This window comes from Tenrec ecaudatus, chromosome 4 (assembly GCF_050624435.1).
Source record: "Tenrec ecaudatus isolate mTenEca1 chromosome 4, mTenEca1.hap1, whole genome shotgun sequence".
Taxonomy (NCBI): domain Eukaryota; kingdom Metazoa; phylum Chordata; class Mammalia; order Afrosoricida; family Tenrecidae; genus Tenrec; species Tenrec ecaudatus.
The window spans coordinates 152,032,311-152,052,638 of NC_134533.1; the positions used below are offsets into that span (position 1 = coordinate 152,032,311).

Consider the following 20,328-nt stretch of genomic DNA (forward strand, 5'->3'; position numbering starts at 1 on the left):
ACAGCGAGTTTTGCCAGTACAGCAAGCACCCCAGTGATTTCTCTGCTGTCCAGAGAGCCAAGACAGCACTCTCCATTCTCCAACAAGGTCTGTAATCAGTTCCGCAGGCCTCTTCTTTTGGGTGCTTTATCTCAGCCTCGGGGAAAATGGCTGAACCTTAATCTGCTCTTTCTTTACAGTTCTCTTTACTCTTTACTCGCCCATCCTTTGCTACCTCACTGCCACCCACTCAATGCTAACTCACAGCGACCCTGTACATAGGACAGGGTAAGACTGCTTTTGTGAGCTTCCAAGAATGTATGTAACTCTTTGCAGGAGTTGTATGTGAATGGGTATATTGGAATGTGTAGGATATGTCAATAAAACTTTTATTATATAATTAGGATAATTTTATAGTAAATGTTCATTAATCAAATGATGCCGTGATTAATCTCTTCTGGTTGGACTTACATGAACATAAGATGTGAACAGGGTTAAAAATATTAGAAAAGAACAAATCTAAGAAAAGGGAGAGGAGAAAAATGGAAGAGGAGAAGGAAAGGAGCAAATTAGAAAGGAATTAAGGAAAAGGGGAGAGGAAGCAACATTACAGATGCTAACAGGAACAAAAGCAGACACTGGTACATTAGAATATTGAAAAACAGTGCACGATATGAGGGTTGGAGGCACAGGGAATCCAGGGTGGATGATACCTTCAGGACCAAGGGTGTGAGGGACGATGCTGGGAGAGTGGAGGGTGAGTGGGTTGGAAAGGGGGAACTGATTACAAGGATCCACATGTGACCTCTTCCCTGGGAGAGGGACAGCAGAGAAGGGGGGAAGGGAGACTCCGGATAGGGCAAGATATGACAAAATAACGATGTATAAATTACCAAGGGCATATGAAGGAGGGGGGAATGGGGAGGGAGGGGGCGAAAAAAAAGAGGACCTGATGCAAGGGGCTTAAGTGGAGAGCAAATGCCTTGAGAATGATTGGGGCAGGGAATGTATGGATGTGCTTTATACAATTGATGTATGTATATGTATGGATTGTGGTAAGAGTTGTATGAGTCCCTAATAAAATGTAAAAGAAGAAAAGAGAAAAAATGATTAGGGCAAAGACTGTACAGATGTGCTTTATACAATTGATGTATGTATATGTATGAACTGTGAAAAGAATTGTATGAGCCCCAATAAATTGTTAAAATTTAAAAAAAGGAAAAAAAAACAAAAAAAAAACAGTGCACGACTTGGAGGAGCTTTTGAAAATCAATACCTAAGTTAACTAAATGCCCTTGTACAGCAAGTGTGAGGAAATAAGTGTATAGAGGCAGGCTGTTAAAAACAAGACCATAAATATAACTCACTTTAGAAACAATCACTCCCCCTTTACGCTCAGGCCCCTTCAGTGAGTGATCTCTGTCTACTTCTTGTCCCCATGACACCTCAGCCCCCAATAGAGCTGGCTTTTTAAATGGGGACGATCCTCCTGGCTGAATCTTTCTTTTTGTAATTTCTAAAAGGGCCTGTACACTGAAACAACAAACCTGCTGACCCATGGGCAGAACCATGAGGAAATTCTCTGACAGCAGTAGCCTGGGAGATGCATCCAGGTAGCATCCCAAAGATGTTCTTGCTTATTTTCATTGTTGTGTAAACGTCTGTAGTGCGATCATGCCTCATTTGAAATCCATTTCTCTTTGGAGCCATTGTACAGATTCCAACGGGGGCCTATTTCTGCTGTGATAAAGAGTTTCTACTAGATAGCTACAAGTGGGATTGCTGTCGATTCAGCACTAGGAAGAAGAGTTGTCTAAAGTGGATGCACTAATTTAAACTCTCACCGATAACATGAGAGTTGTGATCTCTCAGGAAGTCACCAATATTTAGTATTGCAAGATTTTTAAATGCTTGCTAGTCTGTCGACTATGTGATTTTCATTTTTATTTCTGTCATGACGAATGAGATGGAAGACTTTTCCTAGTTTTTTTTAATCTATAAGATTTACTCACATGTGAATTGTCTGTCTGCATGTTTTGCCAGTTTTCCTAATGGATAGGAATGCATTCTTAGTATATTTTGCAGGCTAGGAGCTGGAGTGGAGTGGTGTTTACTAGTTGGGCCGCTAACTACAAGGTCACCTTTCAAAATCACCAGCTGCCCCAAGGGGAAAAGGATGTGACTCCTGTAGGGAGTCACAGTCTTGGAGATTCGCAGGGGCACTAGGATGTGTGGAAGTGTCTTATAGGGTTGCTGTGACTCGACATCCACTTGATGGCAGTGAGTTTGCTTTGTGTTTGTTTCTTGGAGGCCTTTGCCAGCTGTATGTGTTTCAGACATTTTTTATCCTGTTGAATGTCTCTTCATTACACCAGGTATTATTTAATTGATAAATACATATATTTATGATGAAACATATTGCTTTGGAAGGAAATTATTTTTTAATTTAAAAAGATTAGAACAAGTGATGGTTTGGAGGAAAGAACTTGGAGAAGGCTTATGTTCTATACCATATTTTTCTGTGACAATGTATTTTTTAGAATAAAGATCAATATTCATTCCACAAATATTTCTTGAGCACATACTATATACCCCAAACCATTCCAGGTCCCAGAAGCCCATTAGCCAACCAAAGAGCCAGAGACTCCTGGCCTAGTGGCATTTGGAGGCTCAATAATGCTTTCACTTAATAGTTTAAAAGAAGAGAAATAGCATTTTTCAAGAAGTGAGAAATTAATAAAAGATTTTATTTCACTTCTATCAAATTTAAAGTTTGGGCTTTAAAATACCGGCTGCCACCCCAGTGCCATCAAGTGGATGCTGACAGTGATCGCCATGGCAGAGCTGAATTGCTCCTGGTGGTTTCTGAAACTGTAAGTCTTTATGGAAGTAGAAAGCATCACCTTTCTGTCACTGAGAGACTGGTGAGTTCCAACCACTGCACACCAGCCTTGCAGTTATCAACTTAACACTTAACCAATTGTCCCACCAGAAAACCAAACTCATGGCCACTGAGTCAATTCTGACCCATAGCAACCCTATAGAACAGGGTATGGATTTCTGTAACTGTAACTTTTATTTCCACCCAACAGATAACCACTATCCCACAAGGGCTCATTAAAATACCAGCATTGAAAAAAAAATTTACAGGACTAAGAATATATGTTTAGAAACATACACAAAGCTATTGATTTGCCATTGATTTAGTGGTAAATTATCCAGAAACCATGCTGAACTGTCAAATTCCAGGCCTTTTAACACATATAAATTATGCCAAGCTTTATAAAAGTGTATATTTAAAAACACGCTTTAAAAAACAACTCATAGCAACCCAACAGGGTAGGACAGACTGCTCCTGTGATTTTCTGATGCTGTACATTTTTATGAGACTAGAGGGCATCATTTTTCTCCTGAGGAGCAGCTGATGGTTCACATCCCAATATAGAACCCACCCTTCCCCTAGCCTCCTCGTGCGGCTCAAGTTTTATAATATTCCTTTGCTCTGTACTACAAAAATCTCTCCAAAGCAAGGTTGCCAGATTTCACAAATAAAAATATAGGCTACCCAGCTAAATTTGAATTTTAAAGAAATAATGAATACTTTTTCAGTATTGAAACTCCCTACCATTAACTCATTAAAAACAGAAACCAAAACACTCCGTGGATTCTGACTCCTGGAAACTCCAAAGGAAAACTAGCATGGTTCCTGTGGGTGTCTGGGAGTAGAAAGCCTCAGCTTTCTCCCAGGGAGCAGCTGATGGTTTCAAACTGCTGACCTGGAGGTTAGCAGCCCCACATGTAACCCACTCTCCCACTCCTAGTGAGTAAATGTAAGATTTCTGGGACTGTAAATCTCTACAGGAGCAGACAGCTCATCTCTCTCTGGAGGAACTGCTCGTGGGGTTGAGTGCCAACCTTTCTGTTTGCAGCTCCATGCCTGCTGCCAGCACCTCAAGGCCTCCAACAGCCAGTGCACTATTTGATATGCATTTGATCTACTACCTCGATTCTAAAACCAGTTGAGCAGTTACACAACCCTTTAATCTGCATGTCTTTTCATTAAAAACAAAATTCTAATCCCTTCAGTGACTGAGGCCCGCGCACAGCAAAACATTGCCCCAGTTTCCAAACTGGACATCTCTTCAAGTCATCTAGGGCCAGTGCAGGAAGCATTTGAAAGGGGTTGCTAGGTGGCAGCCCCCGACTCTGGAAAGCATTTCTTCAAATTCTATTAGAGCTGCTTGCTTAGAGTAGCCAGCGAGTGGGCCCTAACGTGCATGGTTCATAAAGCTTTATTCTGTTACTGTTTTGTTTGTTTTTTCCTATGGCAAAGTTGAGTTCCAATAACATTTCTAAAAAGCTTTGTCTTTTGAGCCAACTGCCAGAATGTCTAGGTAAACATAGAACCAAATAATCAGGGGCTTAATTTATTTCAGCTTTTTCCCCCCCTGCTGAATTTTTGAGATAGGTAAATCTGGATTTCTTCCAAGCAAAATTGGGCAGGAGAAAACTTGAAAGTACCGACCAGTTTTAAGTATCCCCACCTGATTCCTGATACAATATTACCTGGAAAATAGAGTGCACACCATCAAATTTTCAAATATTTTATCTTGGGTCATTTTGAAAAACACCCGGCTGTTCACACAACAGGAACTGGAGAGCCTGTTGAGATAAATCTGTTCAAATTACCTAACAATTGTCACAGGGACAAGGGTAGTGAGTCCGCGGGCTGTTCTGAGGATTTTTGGAGAAAGAGCAGGATCCAGGAAATTCGTGGTAGTGATGACGGTACAGTATTCTCCGACAGGAACAGGATCCTGCACATTCTTGTGTGATTGTACCAGCATGCTTGAAGGGCACCCCCCCAAATCCACATAAAACCATTCATCCATCCATCCATCCATCTTTGTTAGAAGGATTCTCTCTATTATATCTCCTGTGCCGGGCACTAAGGGCTGGGTACAAAGTAAAGAATTATGGAAATTTGGGCCTGAAAGACATTTTTCTTTTTAAATCAGATTTTGCAAGAAAATAATTTAAATACTTATCAACGTGGGATTTACTAATAAGTTAGGTATTGTTGGGAGGAAGGCGGGTATTTCTATTCCCATATGGTTACAGTCCTATAGAGTCACCATAGGGCTGTCATGAGTCAGCATTGACTTGTTGGCAGTGAGGATTGTTTTTTAAAAAATGTATTATTACATAAAAATTGTTTCATGTTAGTCTTCCTGGGGGTGCAGTTTAGTCTTGGTATGATAATGGAAAGGTCGGAGGTTCTAACTCACTAGGCCACATGTGCAATTGCAGCTGATCCCCTGGGGGAAAGATGAGACAATCTACTTCCCTAAAGATCACAACACTGAAAACACAACGGAGCAGTTCTACTCCGTCCTGTAGGCAGCAATGACTACAATTGGTTTGGCTTTTTGGTTTACTGCTGTGTAAGCATTAAAAAGACATGGATTGCATGGGATGATATGCAAGATAAAGGTGCCAAGCAGTGCTGCAGGAGGCTAATGTGTGCGCACATCCCGTGTGCATGTATGGATACATGCTTGCTTGTGTAAATCCGAACCTGTGCCAAATGGAATAAACAGTAGTCAAGGGCTCTAGAGCATCAATGAGGAAACTTGAGACAAAATGGAGTGCATTTTTATTTACTTTTGTATGGTCTTATGCTTTAGAAAGCAGAAAAGAAAGAAAGGAAATGATTGCTTAAAGAGGCGAAGGGTCTTGCTTGAGCCATCGTGCCTTTCAGACTGGAATGCAATGATACCAAGTTGCCATCCCATTTGCTCTTCTCCTCCCTGCAACTCGAAGAACAGCAGGGAACGGCAATCCTGGGGCCTGGCTGGTTCTGGACCGGCTCTGCACACTCATCTCATAGCTTAGCTGGGCTTTTAATTACTCAAATGAAGTGAGAGCTTCCCCGTCAAACAGAACTGCCACTTTTGCACTGTGAGCTTGAGGGCTCGAAGCACGAAAGAAGTCCTTGGTCTCTTGACCAGGTCTCTTTAAAATGTCCCCTAGATCTAGCCGAAGTGATCCCTCTGAGCCATTTCCCACAAGCCCCAACCCTTTATCATGTAGAGTATGTTTCTTTCTTTGGTAATTAGGAATAACAGAATTTTATTCTAGTTCTTTGCTGTGCATTATGGGGGAAAGGTTCCTGTGAAATTTATTTTTGTGCAATTATTCAGTCAGATATTCCTCTATGCAAGATCTCCCCTCCAGACCCCACCCCTAGTGTCCCCCAATCCTGGAAAACATTGCACTGGATGCATAAAAAAATTAAATCTAGACTAGTAGTTCTCAAATTCTGGCAAAATTTGTTCTGGAGAGGAAGCACAGCTTTATTCTGCCACCGAAGACACTGTGATCTTAGAATTAAATGACTTGTCCTCATTCCCACAGCTCTGAAGTGGCAGATAAAAAAACCTGAAGCCCAGTTTCCTGACTTTCAGCCAAGGGTCCCAGTCTTGGAATAAAACTATTGGTTTCTCTCTACCCTTCTAGCTATTGCCCTGTTTCCCCCCTTTTACTTTCAAAATTCCTAAAATTACAGTTAAACTCCTGGACTGCATTTTCTCACTGGCTGCTCTCTCTGCAAGTCTTGCAAGTTGGCTGTGAAGCCCAAGACAGGTGTTGCTTAGTTTCAAGGACACGAACAAAGCAGTATATACCATCTCTAGCATCGATCGTGGGTACTCATAGACTGTTAGCAGGACTATCAGAAACAGGGGCGGGGGGAGGGGAGGCAACAAAATACCTAACCATTGCCATGTGAATTTCAACTCCTTATAGATCGAGTACGACTTCCCCATTGGGGTTCTGAGAGTAAAATCTTCGTGGGAGCAGACAGTCTCATCTTTCTTCTGGGAAGCACCTGGTGGGTTCTCACTACTGAGCTTGTGGTGACATAACCTACCACAAGCCAGGGCTCCTACAGCTCTGTACCAAGGATAAAATATTATATCTTCTTCTTTTGTTCCTCATCACTGTGTATTGCTACCAACTAAAACCCAAATAACTGCCATTGAGTCCATGCCGATTCCCATAGCAACCCTAGAGGGCAGAGTCGACCTGCCCCCGTGAGAGTCTGACTCTCTAATTCTTTACAGGAGTGGAAAGCCTCATCTCTCTCCCAAGACTGGCTGGTGCTTATAAACTGCTGCTCTTTCCATTCGCAGCATAAGTCACTAAGCCACAAGGAACTAAGTCAATCCTAAATTGAATAATAGGACGGTTAACAGCACTTCCCCTTTGAAAACTCATCCATTTTAAGACTTTTATTAAAAAAAGGTTCTCTGCCTTCCTGGATGACCCCTCTTGCTCTGCTTGTTTTTCTTGGGGACATCTCTGACATTGCTATCAGCTGATTTACCTGTCCACACTGAAATACCATAGGGGATAAAGAAAGATCTCCTATACACCTAAGAAAAGAACCAGACTGATTTACTTGAGAAAATTGCAAATATAAATAATTAATGGAATCAAAACCAATATGACAACGTATTGTAAAGGTTATGAGCCAAGGAGAGCAAGACTACATTATTTTCATCTGCAAAATGGATGTAGGGGCAGGACCTACAGGATAAAATTATCAAGATTAAATTAAGCACTTTAAAGAGGGTTTGCTATATAGCAAGTGATCAAAAATATTTTTAAAACACTGAACAGTACTTCTTAGGGTTTCTGAGACTGTAAATCTTTACAGGAGGGGAATAGCCTCATCTTTCCCCTCAGTGTAGCTGGTGAATTTGAACTACTGGCCTTGCATTTAACAGCCCAGCTCAAAACCCGTTAGGCCAGAAGTATTCCACTGTTACATAAAGCATTATTATAAATGCAGTAGAAATTTTCCCTTTAAGATTTCCCCCCCAATAAGCACAAATTATTTCTCAAAACCTCTTTTTCAAGTATCTTTTCCAGATTTTTCTTTCTCCTTGTGACATCCCTCCATTCTATCAGAAACTATGTGGATACCAAGTCTGCCCAGGGTGGTTGAGATTCTGAGAAAGAGTAAACTAACACCCCCCCCCCCGCCCCCACCTGCTAACAGCCAGTAGCAGTCAACTGCCAGGCCTGCAAAGGGGGTTGTGTCTTTAAAGGCAGATTCCATCGCGGGCATGAGAGAGCCCAGGAGAAACCTGCAAAAGAACTACACAACCAGGCAACAGAAAGTGAGAAATAATAAGTAATATAAGTTATCACTTTTAACCACTAAGTTTTGGTTGGTTGGTTTCATAGCAAAATCAAACTGAAGTATCATCTTTAACCTCACTGCCCAGATGTTGATGTGTTCATATTTTGGTAAATATTCTACATCTGGGCATTAAGTATATTCCTGTTGTTATGCACTTTCTGGTAGTCCCTGGCACATGGCTCTTCCAAGAGCAATGGAACTAAATGTTGCCTGGACTTCTCATAGACCCTAATCAGTTGTGAATGGGATTGTTCTGATTCACAGGGTTTTCACTGACTGGTCTTCAGAAGGAGATTAATAAATCTTTCTGCTTAGTCTGGCTTAATCTGGAACCTCTGCTGAAACCTGCTGGGCATTATAGCAACAAGCAAACCTCCGGTGACTGAGTGGATGTAGCATTGCCTGAGATGCATTAGCTAGGAATTGGAGCTACATCTCTCATCTACTGCAAGGCAGGCAAGAATTCTAGTACTGACCCACAATTGCTTCTCTTTACATCTATATAGAACCAAGTTAGGACAGAGTAGAAGTGCCTCTATGGGGTTCTGAGACTGTAAATCTTTACAGTAGCAGAAAGCCTCATCTTTTCCTACAGAAAAATTATTACAATTATTCCACCATTTTCCATCAGTTTGTCCAACTAGTGGCTTGCATATTGCTGTAATTTTGGAAGCCATGTCACCAGTATTCCAAATAGTTTCAGGGTCGCCCATGGTAGACAGGTTTCGGCAGAGCTTCCAGATGAAGAAAGACTAGGAAGAAGGAATAGGCAATCTACATAGGAGTAGACCTGAAAGCCTTATCAATAGCAGAGGGAAATTGTCTGATACAGTGATGGAAGATGAACCCTCAAGTTGGGAGACATTCAAATATGACTCAGAACGAGCAGTCTCCTCAAAGAAGAGTGACTTCAATGACATGGGGGGGGGGCGGGGCAAACCTTTCGGGATCTTCATTTGGGTCTGGTACACTTTAGTCATAAAAGTAACAGCCTTGATTTTCAATGCTTTCCGAGGTCTTGTGCAGCAAATTTACCCAACGCAATGAGTCTTTTGATCTCTCGATGACTGTTTCCGTAAACATTGACTGTGGACCCAAGCTAACCGAAATCCTTGACAATTTCAGTCTTTTCTCCATTTATCATGGTGTCACTAATTGGTCCAGTTGTGAAGATTCTGGTCTTCTTTACTTTGAATTGTAATTCACACTGAAGGCTGTAACCTTTGACCTTCATCAGCAAGTGTTTCAAGTTCTCTTCCCTTTCTGTAAGCAAGGTTGTGTCCTCTGCATATTGCGGGTTGTTAACAAGGCTTTCTCAAATCTTGAAGCCTCATTCTTCTTCATATAAGCCAGTTTCTCTGATTATTTGTCTAGCATGCAAGTTAAATAGACCTGGTGAGAACGTACAGCCCTGACACACATCTTTCTTGATTTTAAAGCATGAAGCATTACCTTGTTCAGTTCAACAACGGCCTCCTGATTCATGTACAGGTTCCACATGAGCACAATTAGGTGTTCTAGAATAGTTATTCTTCTCAAGGTACCCACAGTTTGTTATGATCCAGACAGTCAAGTGCCTTGGCATAAAAAAACAATAAACATCTTTCTGGTATTCCCTGCTCTGAGTCAAGATCCATCTGACATCAGCAATGATATTCTTTGTTCCATGTCCTCTTCTGAAACCAACCTGAACCTCAGACAGCTCCCTGTTAATGTACTACTGCAATTGCTGTTGAATGATATTCAGAAAAAAATTACCTGAATGTGATATCAATGATATTGTTCTAATTTGAGCATTCTATTGTCTCTTTACTTTGGAAAAGGCACAAATACGGATCTCTTCCAGTCAGGTGACCAAGTAGCTCTCTTCTAAGTTTCCTGGCATAGATTAGTGTTTCCAGTGATTGATCATCTGGTTGAAATATTTCAGTTGCTATTCCATCAATTCCTGGAGCCTTATTTTTGGCTAATGCTTTCAATGCAGTTTGAACTTCTTCCTTCAGTACCATTGGTTCTTGCTCATAGACCTCCTCTTGAAATGGTGGACTGCTGGCTAATTCTTTTTGGTACATTGACCCTGTACTCTTTCCTTCATTCGCTGCCTCCTGCATCACTCAATATTTTGCCCATGCGATCTTCCAGTATTGCAACTTGAAGATAGAAGTTTTCTTGCATTCTTACAGTTTAAGATAGGTTAGGGTATGTTTCCTTTATGATTTTCTAACTCTAGGTCTTTCTCAAGATGTTCAAAAATTCAGGTTGGATAGACTCAAGTTTGTATTTTGACTCCCAGGGACTCATTTGAATTTTCTTCAGAGTCAAACTGAACTAACATATCAGCAATTGCTGGTCTGGTCCATCAGTCAGTTCCTGGCCTGCCTTTAGCTGTGGATACTGAGCTTCTCTATCGTCTCCTTCCACAGATGTAGTCAGTTTGGTTTCTGTGTAGTCCATCTGAATAATCCACTTGTATAGTCAGAGTTTGTGTTGTTGAAAAAAGATATAGGCTATTAACAAGTCATTGGCCTTGAAAAATTCTATAACGCAATTTTTAGCTTTGTTTCTAACACCAAGACCATATTTCCACCTGTGGTTCCTTCATCTGTTTCTAATTGTTGTATTCTGATTACCAGTAATTGTCAATGCAACTTGATTGCATGTTTGATCAATTTCTGACTGAAGACCTTGGTAGAATTCTTCAATTTCATCACTAGCTTTAGTAGTTGGTACATACATTTGAATAATAGTTGCCTGGATTAAATTTATTTGAATTCAGAAAAATGTACTCCTATCACAGGCAGTCTTCAAATGTCCTTTTTGACAATTAACGCAATGTGATTCCTCTTCATGATGACATACCCAGCATAGTAAACTACCGTATATACTCGAATATAAGCCGACCCGAATATAAGCTGAGGTACCTAATTATTACCTGGGAAACCAGAAAAACTGATTGACTTGAGTATAAGCCTAGGGTGGGAAATGCAGGATGTGAATTAACACAGAGACCAGAGGGGAGAGACTGAGCGCAGCCACAGACACATCCTTACCAGTTCAGCTGCCGGCCTAAGTGATTCACTATGGGTGCTTCTTTGAATTGGAGCTGTCCATGTCATAGGACGACTCTGATTGGTTAGATGTGAGTAGACAAGCATTCAAAGCCCTGCAGTGTCAGCAGGGCTTTGAATGAACAGCAGAGGAACGGCAATCACCAGCGAGATGTTACACCTGGCTGCTGGGGTACCACTGACCCGTGTATAAGCTGAACCCGTTTTTCAGCACTTTTTTTTTGTGCTGAAAAACTTGGCTTATACACGAGTATATGCGGTATATGGTTTTCTGATTCAAAATGGCTAATTCCCATTTTCTTAGATTCATACTTCATACTTTCCAAGGTCATTTATCAGTAGTCTTTGCAAGTGCTTCTTCACAGTTTGAGTCATGTCCCATCAGAAAGTGAAGGTGCAGAAGGGTTTGTTACCCCAGGCTTTACTCCATCCATGTCATTCTAGTTGACTTCATTTTGAGAAGGCAGTCATCTTTTGAATACCTTCTGACCATAGGGTTTCATCCTTCGGCATTATCACTGATGATGTTCTGCTTCTATTAATTAGGCCATCAGTATCTGACAATGTTTCAATGTTACGTATAATAGTTTCGGCAGCGAGTTCTTCTGAAGTGGACAGTTGATTCTGTCTTCCTATATAGACACTTCAGTTTTCCTTATTTTTTTCCACTATGAAAAATTCTTTGATAAACTTCCTTAGACAAACACCTTTGAAAACATCAAGGATTATTTCCTGAGGATTATTTACTGCTTTTAGAAATAGCAGTTTGTTTAATGCTTTGGGGAAGCAACTAGTTGCTTTTTTGGTTGAAATATATGTCAATACTGTAATTTTGATTTTACAATCAAAGTCATGTGTATTTTTGCGTATGGTAGGCATTTATGCCTTTTAAAATATCAATTTTACTCTAATCATTTTCTTATTGACAGTTCTTTTTATTGATTTTTGAATGATATAGATATTTATACTTTGTCTATCATATACATATATTGGAATTATCTTTTCTCAGCATGTTGATTTCTTTATTTTATGGGTGTATGTTACCTTTTTAGTGCATAAATGTTATCCTTTATGAATTGTCAAATTAGTCAATCTTGTATATTCTTTTTAAGGGTTGACCAAGTTTGAATGCCTTTAGGGAGTATCAGTTGCCACCAGGTAAAATCCAGATCCGTCAGCTTGGATTGCACTCCACATTCTCTCTAGTCTATTTAATCTCCCAAAGCTTCTAAGTATGAACTCTGGTGTGATTAATTTCTGGTATGTGGAGAGGATGGGTCCTGGAATATGACAGACCCAAGTCAGAATTCTGTCTCAGCCACTTACCAAAGTGAGACGAGAGCTTTTTGAGTCTCAGTTTATTATATTCAACTGGAAGAGAGGATTAATGTGAGATTAAGTTATATGTAGTGATTAACAATGATTGACATATAGTTGGCACGTAATGTCAGTTCTTTGACTTACCGTTATGTTTTTGCACATGATGGTACTTCTTTCTGCGCTATTCTTTTTTTCTGGCTCACCCTTCTGGCTCAGTTTTAACCTGACTCCATAAAAACAGTGGTTGGTGCTGGATTGTTGTTGTCTTGGTAGACATTATGTTACTTCCTGGGCATGAGGTACACAGATGTGATTTCTTTATGACTTATTTTCAGAGGCAACATAATTTGAAGAGAAGCCAGCTATTTTCACCTCCCCATTTACAGCTTCTTATAGGTAATCACAGGTTGCATTCTGATTTAGTAAACACTTCATTTAACAGTAAGCATTTAAAAAAATGAAGTTTATTCTGCTCACTCCTCACTTATAGACATGGTTAGATTGCAAAGTGCAGGTGTGAGAAAATCAGCATTATGCAAAAATTAAAGGGGACCACATCAGATCACAAGTGGAGGATGATTATATCCTGAGATAGCTGCCAAATTATACCATTAGCAGCTAGACCATATTTCACGGCCATTGAGTGGATGCCAACTCACAGTGACCCTATAAGAAAGGGTAGAATTGCCTATGAGACTGTAACTCTTTATGGGTAAAAAGTCCAGTCTTTCTCCCCATTATCCATTACATAACTGTCAAACTGCGTCCTCGTGTAACTGTCAATCCATTCAGAATCACAGCCCATTCTACCTGACAGCTAATTCTAACCAGTATAGTCAACATTACTCTAACCTGGCACCTTCCTTCGTACATCAATTGTAGACAAATAGTAGAGTGGTAGATTTTTTTTACTATGGTTGTAAATATGAAATGTTGGATAATAAGTTAGTGAGATAAGGGTATATAATTTCTGACAATATAAATGTAATACATGTCAGTGTAAAGCTATGCTATAATAAAAAGTGTGTGTATTGAAGTATAAAATCAGCTGTATTTCTTCCAAACCAAATAGTTATTTTAACCAAAATATTGGCATATATATTTTAAAACTCTTTACTGTGAATTGGGTGAAGGCACACAGAACAGATAATCAGTTTTGCATTCAACAATTGGTATATATTTTGTTTCATTTTGATGTATTTTATACTATTCTTTTCTCCTAGTACACAAAATTGACATGAAGTAAAAATATTCATAATACAGCATTCGGTAAATGCAGAAAAGTATAAAAAAAGCATAAAAATTTTATCCTTAATCTTACCTCCCTTAACTCTGAAAAATTTTGGAAAATACATTATGCATTTACAGCAGAAATAAAGGGCCTAACTTGCACACCGTGGATCCAGCTCACAGCACACCTTCTGTATGCAGGAAGGTTGAAAGCGCTGCTAGCCAACAGCCCCACATGTCATGCTAATAGAATTCTATAGATATTTTGACCTAAAATCATTTGTCTTCTCAAGGATGCCTTATTCCACGGAACAGCAGTCTGGCCAGAACAAAATCCATTTTCTCTGATTTGGCAAAGAATACCCTGGAAGGGGTAGCCACTGCCTTCACACTGCCCTCTCATTCATCAGTCAGTCAGTCAGTCAGTCAGTCAGTCAGTCACTCCTCCACTAAGTTTTAAGTGTTCACATCTGCCTGGAATATAGAAGGAGTGGGGCCCCTGTCCTCTTGCATAGCACGATAACAATATGGGGGAACAGATAATATGCATAAACACATACCTTTATAATGGTTGCACATTTTTGGTATCCCAGAAAAGGAGAACAGGTGGCTGGGCAAACAATGGGGACAGGAGGGCTTAGAGATGATTTTTGTGATGGAGGTGTGTCAGAGGGCAACTTGGAACAAAAGCGAAGAATCTGAGGCTGTGAAACTTTGGTGTGTGTGGCCAGTGAACAACGGAGAAATTGATGGGTGTGAAACTAGGCTGGAGAGGTAGGCAGTCTGTGCTGAAGCTGGGAAGGATTTTGAATTTTAAAGTTGTAATTGAAACTACATTTACTTTGACTCACTAATATTCAAGGATCCTTGGGGGTGTTGTGGTGACGCTTTGGCTATGATTGGCTTGGTCTGCGGTTTGAAACCACCCGCAGTCAGCAGCTTTGTCGGACACAGACTGGGCTTTCTACTCCCCTAAACAGCGGCAGCCTCGGAGCCCCGCAGGGGGCTCGCCGCGTCAGCATTGACTCCATGGCGGGGAGTGGGAGGGAGACAGCATTCAAGTTCAAGACTATCGCAGGGAAAATTCTCTCCTCTTTTTTTCCCATGCTCGCAGTTTACCTCCTAGGAGCTTCGTGTGTGGGTCCCGCTGGCCAACCTCTCTGCAGGGACAGGCGCATTTCCTGAGGGATTTAGGCAGGAGCGAGAGCCCTCTGATCTGCGTGTTAAGACCCCTTGAATGCCTAGAGGCGTTCGCAACTACGCCCCGGGCTCAGTCCGTTCACAACTCCCTCCCTTCGCGCCTTCTCCGTTTCAAAGCCCAGCTCCCCAGGGGGCCAGGGCTCCGCCTCCTTCTCCGCGGGGCTCCCAGGTTCGTCCCCGCCCCGCGGGGCCGGCGGCGTCCTCCCGGGGACAGTGAGGCAGCACCGACCTCGGCTGTCAGCTCAGGTGTGCGCGCCGGTTCGCAACGCAGACGTGGGGGCGCTTTCAGGACTCGTGCAGGCGCAGACGCCCCCGGTCCCCGACGCCGCGAGAGCGGAGCCGGGTGTGGGCGGGGCCGACTCGGGGGCGGGGCCGACTCGGGGGCGGGACCGAAGCGGGGGCGGGGCCCGTCCAGGGGGCGGGGTGGACGCCGCCTCTCCGCCGCCGCGTTCTCCCCGGCTGCGGCCGCCGAGCTTCTGTCCCGGACCGGGGCCACCCACGGGGCGCCGGGCGCGCCTTGGCCGGGGTCTCAGCGGGACCCCGAAGGGAATCCGCCGCGGAGCCCGGGAGGCCTATCGGGAGAGGGTCAGCGGCGGGGGCGTGCGGCTGGATGGCAGATGAGGGGCGAGTGTCCCAGGAAAGCTGAATTCCGCCCAAGTTTCTCGGGCTTCGGCTCGCGCCGGGAGGAGTGGCGGCGGGCTGGTCGGTGCGGGTGGTCTCGGAGCGCTGCTGGGACCCGAGGTGACTGGAGGAATCCGCGCGCTGCATTTTCTCTCAGAGCCCGGAGCGCTCGGGGCTCCGTTGGCGCTCGGGAAAGGGCGGGTGAACTGCGCATTGCCCCGAGCGGAGCCGTCCGGAGCCCGCCGGACCCCGAGTGCGCGTGTCTGCCCGGCGGGCCGAGTCCGCGGGCAATGTGCTCGAACTTCTTTCCTCTCTAGGAGACGCTCGTGGGGCGCCGTCTCCCCAGGCCCCGCTATGGACGGCGAGAGCGACGTGGACTTGACTAGCAAAAGCCTAACCGCCCCTTTGTGGCGCAGGAGGTCGAGCCCTCGGCCCCCGCTGCTGGCTAGGAGCAAGCCGCGGCCCCAGTCCTGCCGGAGCCCCAGCGGGCTGCTGGTCACGGACTTCCCGGTGGGGGAGGACCGAGGAGCGCCCCCCGCGGCGCCGCGGCCCGCCCAGGTGCCCACGGCCCCGGCGCCCAAGAGCCCTGTGCTTCGGAGCACCCTTCGGAGGCCCGTGGCCAACGGGAAGGCGGGCTCCCCGCAGCACCGGGCCGCTTCCCCTCGGTTCCGACGGCCCAAGTCGCCTCAGGCCCCCAAAGCAGCGTCGGGAGGCTCCCCGAAACTCCCAGCCAATGGCACCGTGGCTTCGCCCGCGCCTCGCTCGCCGCCGCCGCGCCCCCCACGGACTCCCAACGTGCCCGCCGCGGGCGGTCCCGAGCAGGAGCCGCCCGGGCCGCCCGCCAGCCCCGCGCCGTCGCCCACTGCAAATGGGTTTGCGCCCCGGAGCGACTCGCCGTCGCTCCAGATGGCTCCGGACCACGCGCGCGGATCCCCTGCGCCCCAGAAGCGGTCTTCGGAACCCCACCTTCCCCTCCGAAGGCTGCCTTCACGGGAGAACGAGCTCCCTGAGGATCCGGCGGTGGTTCTGAGCACCAACAGCCCCGCTGCCCTCAAGATGGGCAAGCAGCAGATCATCCCCAAGGGCCTTGCCTCGGAAATTAAACTAAGTAAATCCAACAGCCAGACTGTGGAGCCCCACAAGAGGGTCCTCAAGGTGCGCAGCATGGTGGAGGGGCTGGGGGCGCCCTTTGGCCTAGCTGCGGACGAGGGCGAGGCCGAGAACGAGCTGGACAGCCCGGGGTCTCTGCGGAGAGGCTTGCGGTCCACGTCGTATCGCCGAGCAGTGTTCAGTGGCTTTGACTTTGACAGCCCGACTAACTCGAAGAAGAAGAACAGAATGTCCCAACCAGTTCTCAAAGCCGTGGTGGAAGACAAGGAGAAGTTTGCTAGCCTTGGAAGGATCAAGGTAAGAGGGCCAGAGAAGGCTGTGCCATGGGCTGAGGAGAAAGTCAACGTGGTGGTTGTGTGTGTGGGTGGGTGGGTGGGGGGCAGGGGCCATAGATAAAAACAGAAGTTATTCCCCTCTTTTGATGTTCTTTTATTGTAGATCCCTGCGCACCTCTCTCTTTTGGCCACTCTTGCTGAGGCACAGCTGAGGTTGATGCAGCGTGGTAGGAAGACCTGAATCTCAGGACAAGTGTTTACACTTCCTAGGCTCAGGAACCATTTGAGGGACTCAGCATCGGAGTGTTGGGGGGCACATACTTTATTGACTGAATCCCGAGCACGTTTAAAACCTACCATTGGAAACTGGCTGGCACTGAGCTCTTGAGTGTGTGCTCTAGTTGGCTGGTGCTTTATGTATAGATAGGTCAATCATGGGTCACCGATTCCATCACACTCCACACAGGAGAAGATTCACCTTTTAGTTCATTGGCTACCTTCTGATTTGATTTCTGAGTGGGTGTTCTGAGATGTCAGTCACTAGATGTCAGTTGGGTAAAACGTGGGTTTTAAAAACATTGCTAGAATTACACAAATAGTTGGATATGTGTGTGTGCACACACACATATAATTGTTTGTTTTTCTCACCATGACCTTTGTATTTTGTTCCTGTTTTCTGCCCATTCTTGAATGCCCATTCATCTTACGAATTCGTAGCCCAAAACTGAAGGTTAGGGTGAGCACTGTGATGCTGCCTCCTTGATGCCGGCCCATGAGCTGCACGTACTAAAGTCCTGTTCAATAAGGCATTTCTTTAAGCAGGGAAGGCTTGAAGGGCGCTTTGGGAAGTGTGTGCGCTGCCGTCTCTAGAAACAAGACAGATCGAGGCAACAGGGCAGCCGTTCACTTTGGCAGCCCCATCAGAGAGCTGGAACCAGTCTTTAAATGTCCATATGTAATACACAGGCAAGCCTGTTTTATTTTAGAACCTTCCTTATGGCCTTAAAGAAAAGAAATTACATACCATTTTATGGTTTTTTTTCCCCCCAAACTCGGCAAGTATAGCAAAGTTCAGTTTAATAGAGAGCGGGTGAATCACAAGTAGTGAAGTGAACTGAACTTTTGGTCATTTGAGGATACTCAAGCTGTTTTGATGGGGCACGGGGGACCCTGTTTTATTTCACTGTTTTAGTCAATTGTAGTGGTCCTATGAGCAAGCTGCACCAGGGATTATCTGCAGTGCACATTTGGAAAGCTAACAAATGTAACAAACAACTCTAAGTAGCTTTGACTTAAAATAGCTGTGCTTCTATTTGGCTTATTTATGCATAATTTGATTTTTTTCTTTTTTTGAAGAAAAAAATGCTGAAAGGACAAGGAACATTTGATGGGGAAGGTAAGCATTTGATTTTTCCAGACTTTTACTGCTGTTTTCAATGTGGAATATCAATTATACAGTGAAATCCAACTGCAGAAACAAAAACACTAAAAATGAAAGAAACGTTCAACTTTCCCCCATACTGCACAGTGCAAACCTCTGGGCTAAGCTAAAATTTCTTTTAGGGGGACCTGCCATGAATGAAATGAATGATATTCTTTATAAGCTAGTCACTTAGTATCCTAGGACTTTGAATTCTTCTAGCCTCCTCTGGCTCTAACCCCACTTTGCTTAAAAAATATATGGAGAAAGAGGAAGAGCAAGCTTTAACTTTTTAATTAATTCTGAGTTTGGCATTTGGATCTTATATTTCATTTTGACTCAGTATTATCCCGCCGCCCCCCAAACACACATATTTCCACGTTTTATTTTCATTTCCTGTTTCATTTTCAAGTTTCAAGTTAGGTAAAATAAAACTATTCAGGCTGCCAGAAAAATATTCTTAAGTTTTTGTAATCCATATAGTATAGGTTATGTATCTCCAAAAAAGAAAGAAAAACCCAGCAACTTTAACCAGGTGTTCAGAACCTAATCAGATTAGTGGGCTTTCTGTAAATAGATGGATCATGTATCAGCCAACTGGAAGAGCTTGCAGGGACTAGTCCCAATGGCAGTCTTGTGGGCCTGGAGGATCTTGGTTCCTTTCTGTCATGCTTTGAAATGCTACGATTTTCAATCTTTCTAGATATAGCCATCCATAGTTATAAAATGTATAAATAACCTTGAGTTATAAAATATTGCCTTACTCAATTTCCCGTTGTAGCATTATTAAATATGATCAGTTTATAAGATTTCACTAATTTCACCCAACTTCAGAAAACAGTAGCTGTCTTGTTGGGAAAAGCTCGTACTAGATTTTACAAGTGAACAAACCCAGAGCTCTGAGAGGTGTCGTGAATTGTCCACTGTCACACAGCCAGTAGCAGAACCCGCTCTACAATGCAGATCTTCTGGCTCTGAATACCAGTTAGCTTTCTGCTTTGTCATTTTAAAAACAGCCAGTTTGTCAGTTGCCATTGAGTTGATTTCAGTTTTAAGGTGGATCCTTGTCTGTCAGAGTACAGCTGCTTCTCAGTGGCTGGATTTGTGTGCTGTATCTCACCTGGTCTTTCTTCCTAGACAACTCTGAATGTACTCGAACCTCCAGCACTTTGGCTAGCAGCCATTCGAGTTAGTCATCTGTACAACAGAAGGTCCCCACTCTAGTCACATAAAATCAACAGCACATCTGCCTAATATAATGATTGGGTCTGTGACTTTGGCTTCAGGAATAAAAAGCCAAACTTGATGTGGACTCATAGCAACCCTACAGGACAGGGTAGAAACAGGCAAGCCTGCTTTCAGTCCTATATGCCTTTGCTCGAGTGACGTCACTGAGCCAACCACCTTCACCTCATTGATCTTCGGTTTCATCATGTGAGAAATGAGGCTAATCATACTGACAGCCACACTCTTGTGAGAAAGAATGAATGAGAAATCATAATCAGTGAATAGAAACCATTGTTGTCTAACCCAAAAGCGCTTTAAGAGGGTACTACAGAACTCATTGCCATCGAGCCAGTTCCAACTCATAGATGCCCTAGAGGATTGAATAACATTGCTCCATAGGGCATTCAAGGCTGTCATCATAGAAGCAGATGGCCACATCTTTATCCGACAGAGTGGCCGGCTCATGAGTTTGAACCACAAGGGCCTTTTGATTTGTAGACAAGGGCTTTAGCCATTGCACACTTACCTATATTTCAAGACCTATCACCACCTATTTTGCCTTTTTAATGAATGTTAACAAATAATATCGAGTCAGGGTCTACTTGAGAGGAATGAGTTTGTTTTATGTTTATCAGCTATGCATCAAGGGCTTGGCATGGAAGGGAAAAC

General features: G+C 43.8%; 1 protein-coding gene across 1 annotated transcript in view; it reads left to right on the forward strand.

The window, feature by feature from the left end:
- Positions 1 to 15,448: 15,448 nt before the first annotated feature.
- ARHGEF26 (Rho guanine nucleotide exchange factor 26) overlaps positions 15,449 to 20,328 on the forward strand; it is a 155,035-nt gene continuing 150,155 nt past the window's right edge. The window contains exons 1-2 of the mRNA XM_075546945.1: positions 15,449 to 17,034; positions 18,369 to 18,408. Of these exons, the coding sequence (XP_075403060.1) occupies positions 15,982 to 17,034; positions 18,369 to 18,408 (1,093 nt within the window). The 5' untranslated portion in view covers positions 15,449 to 15,981. The remainder of the gene's footprint in view (positions 17,035 to 18,368; positions 18,409 to 20,328) is intronic.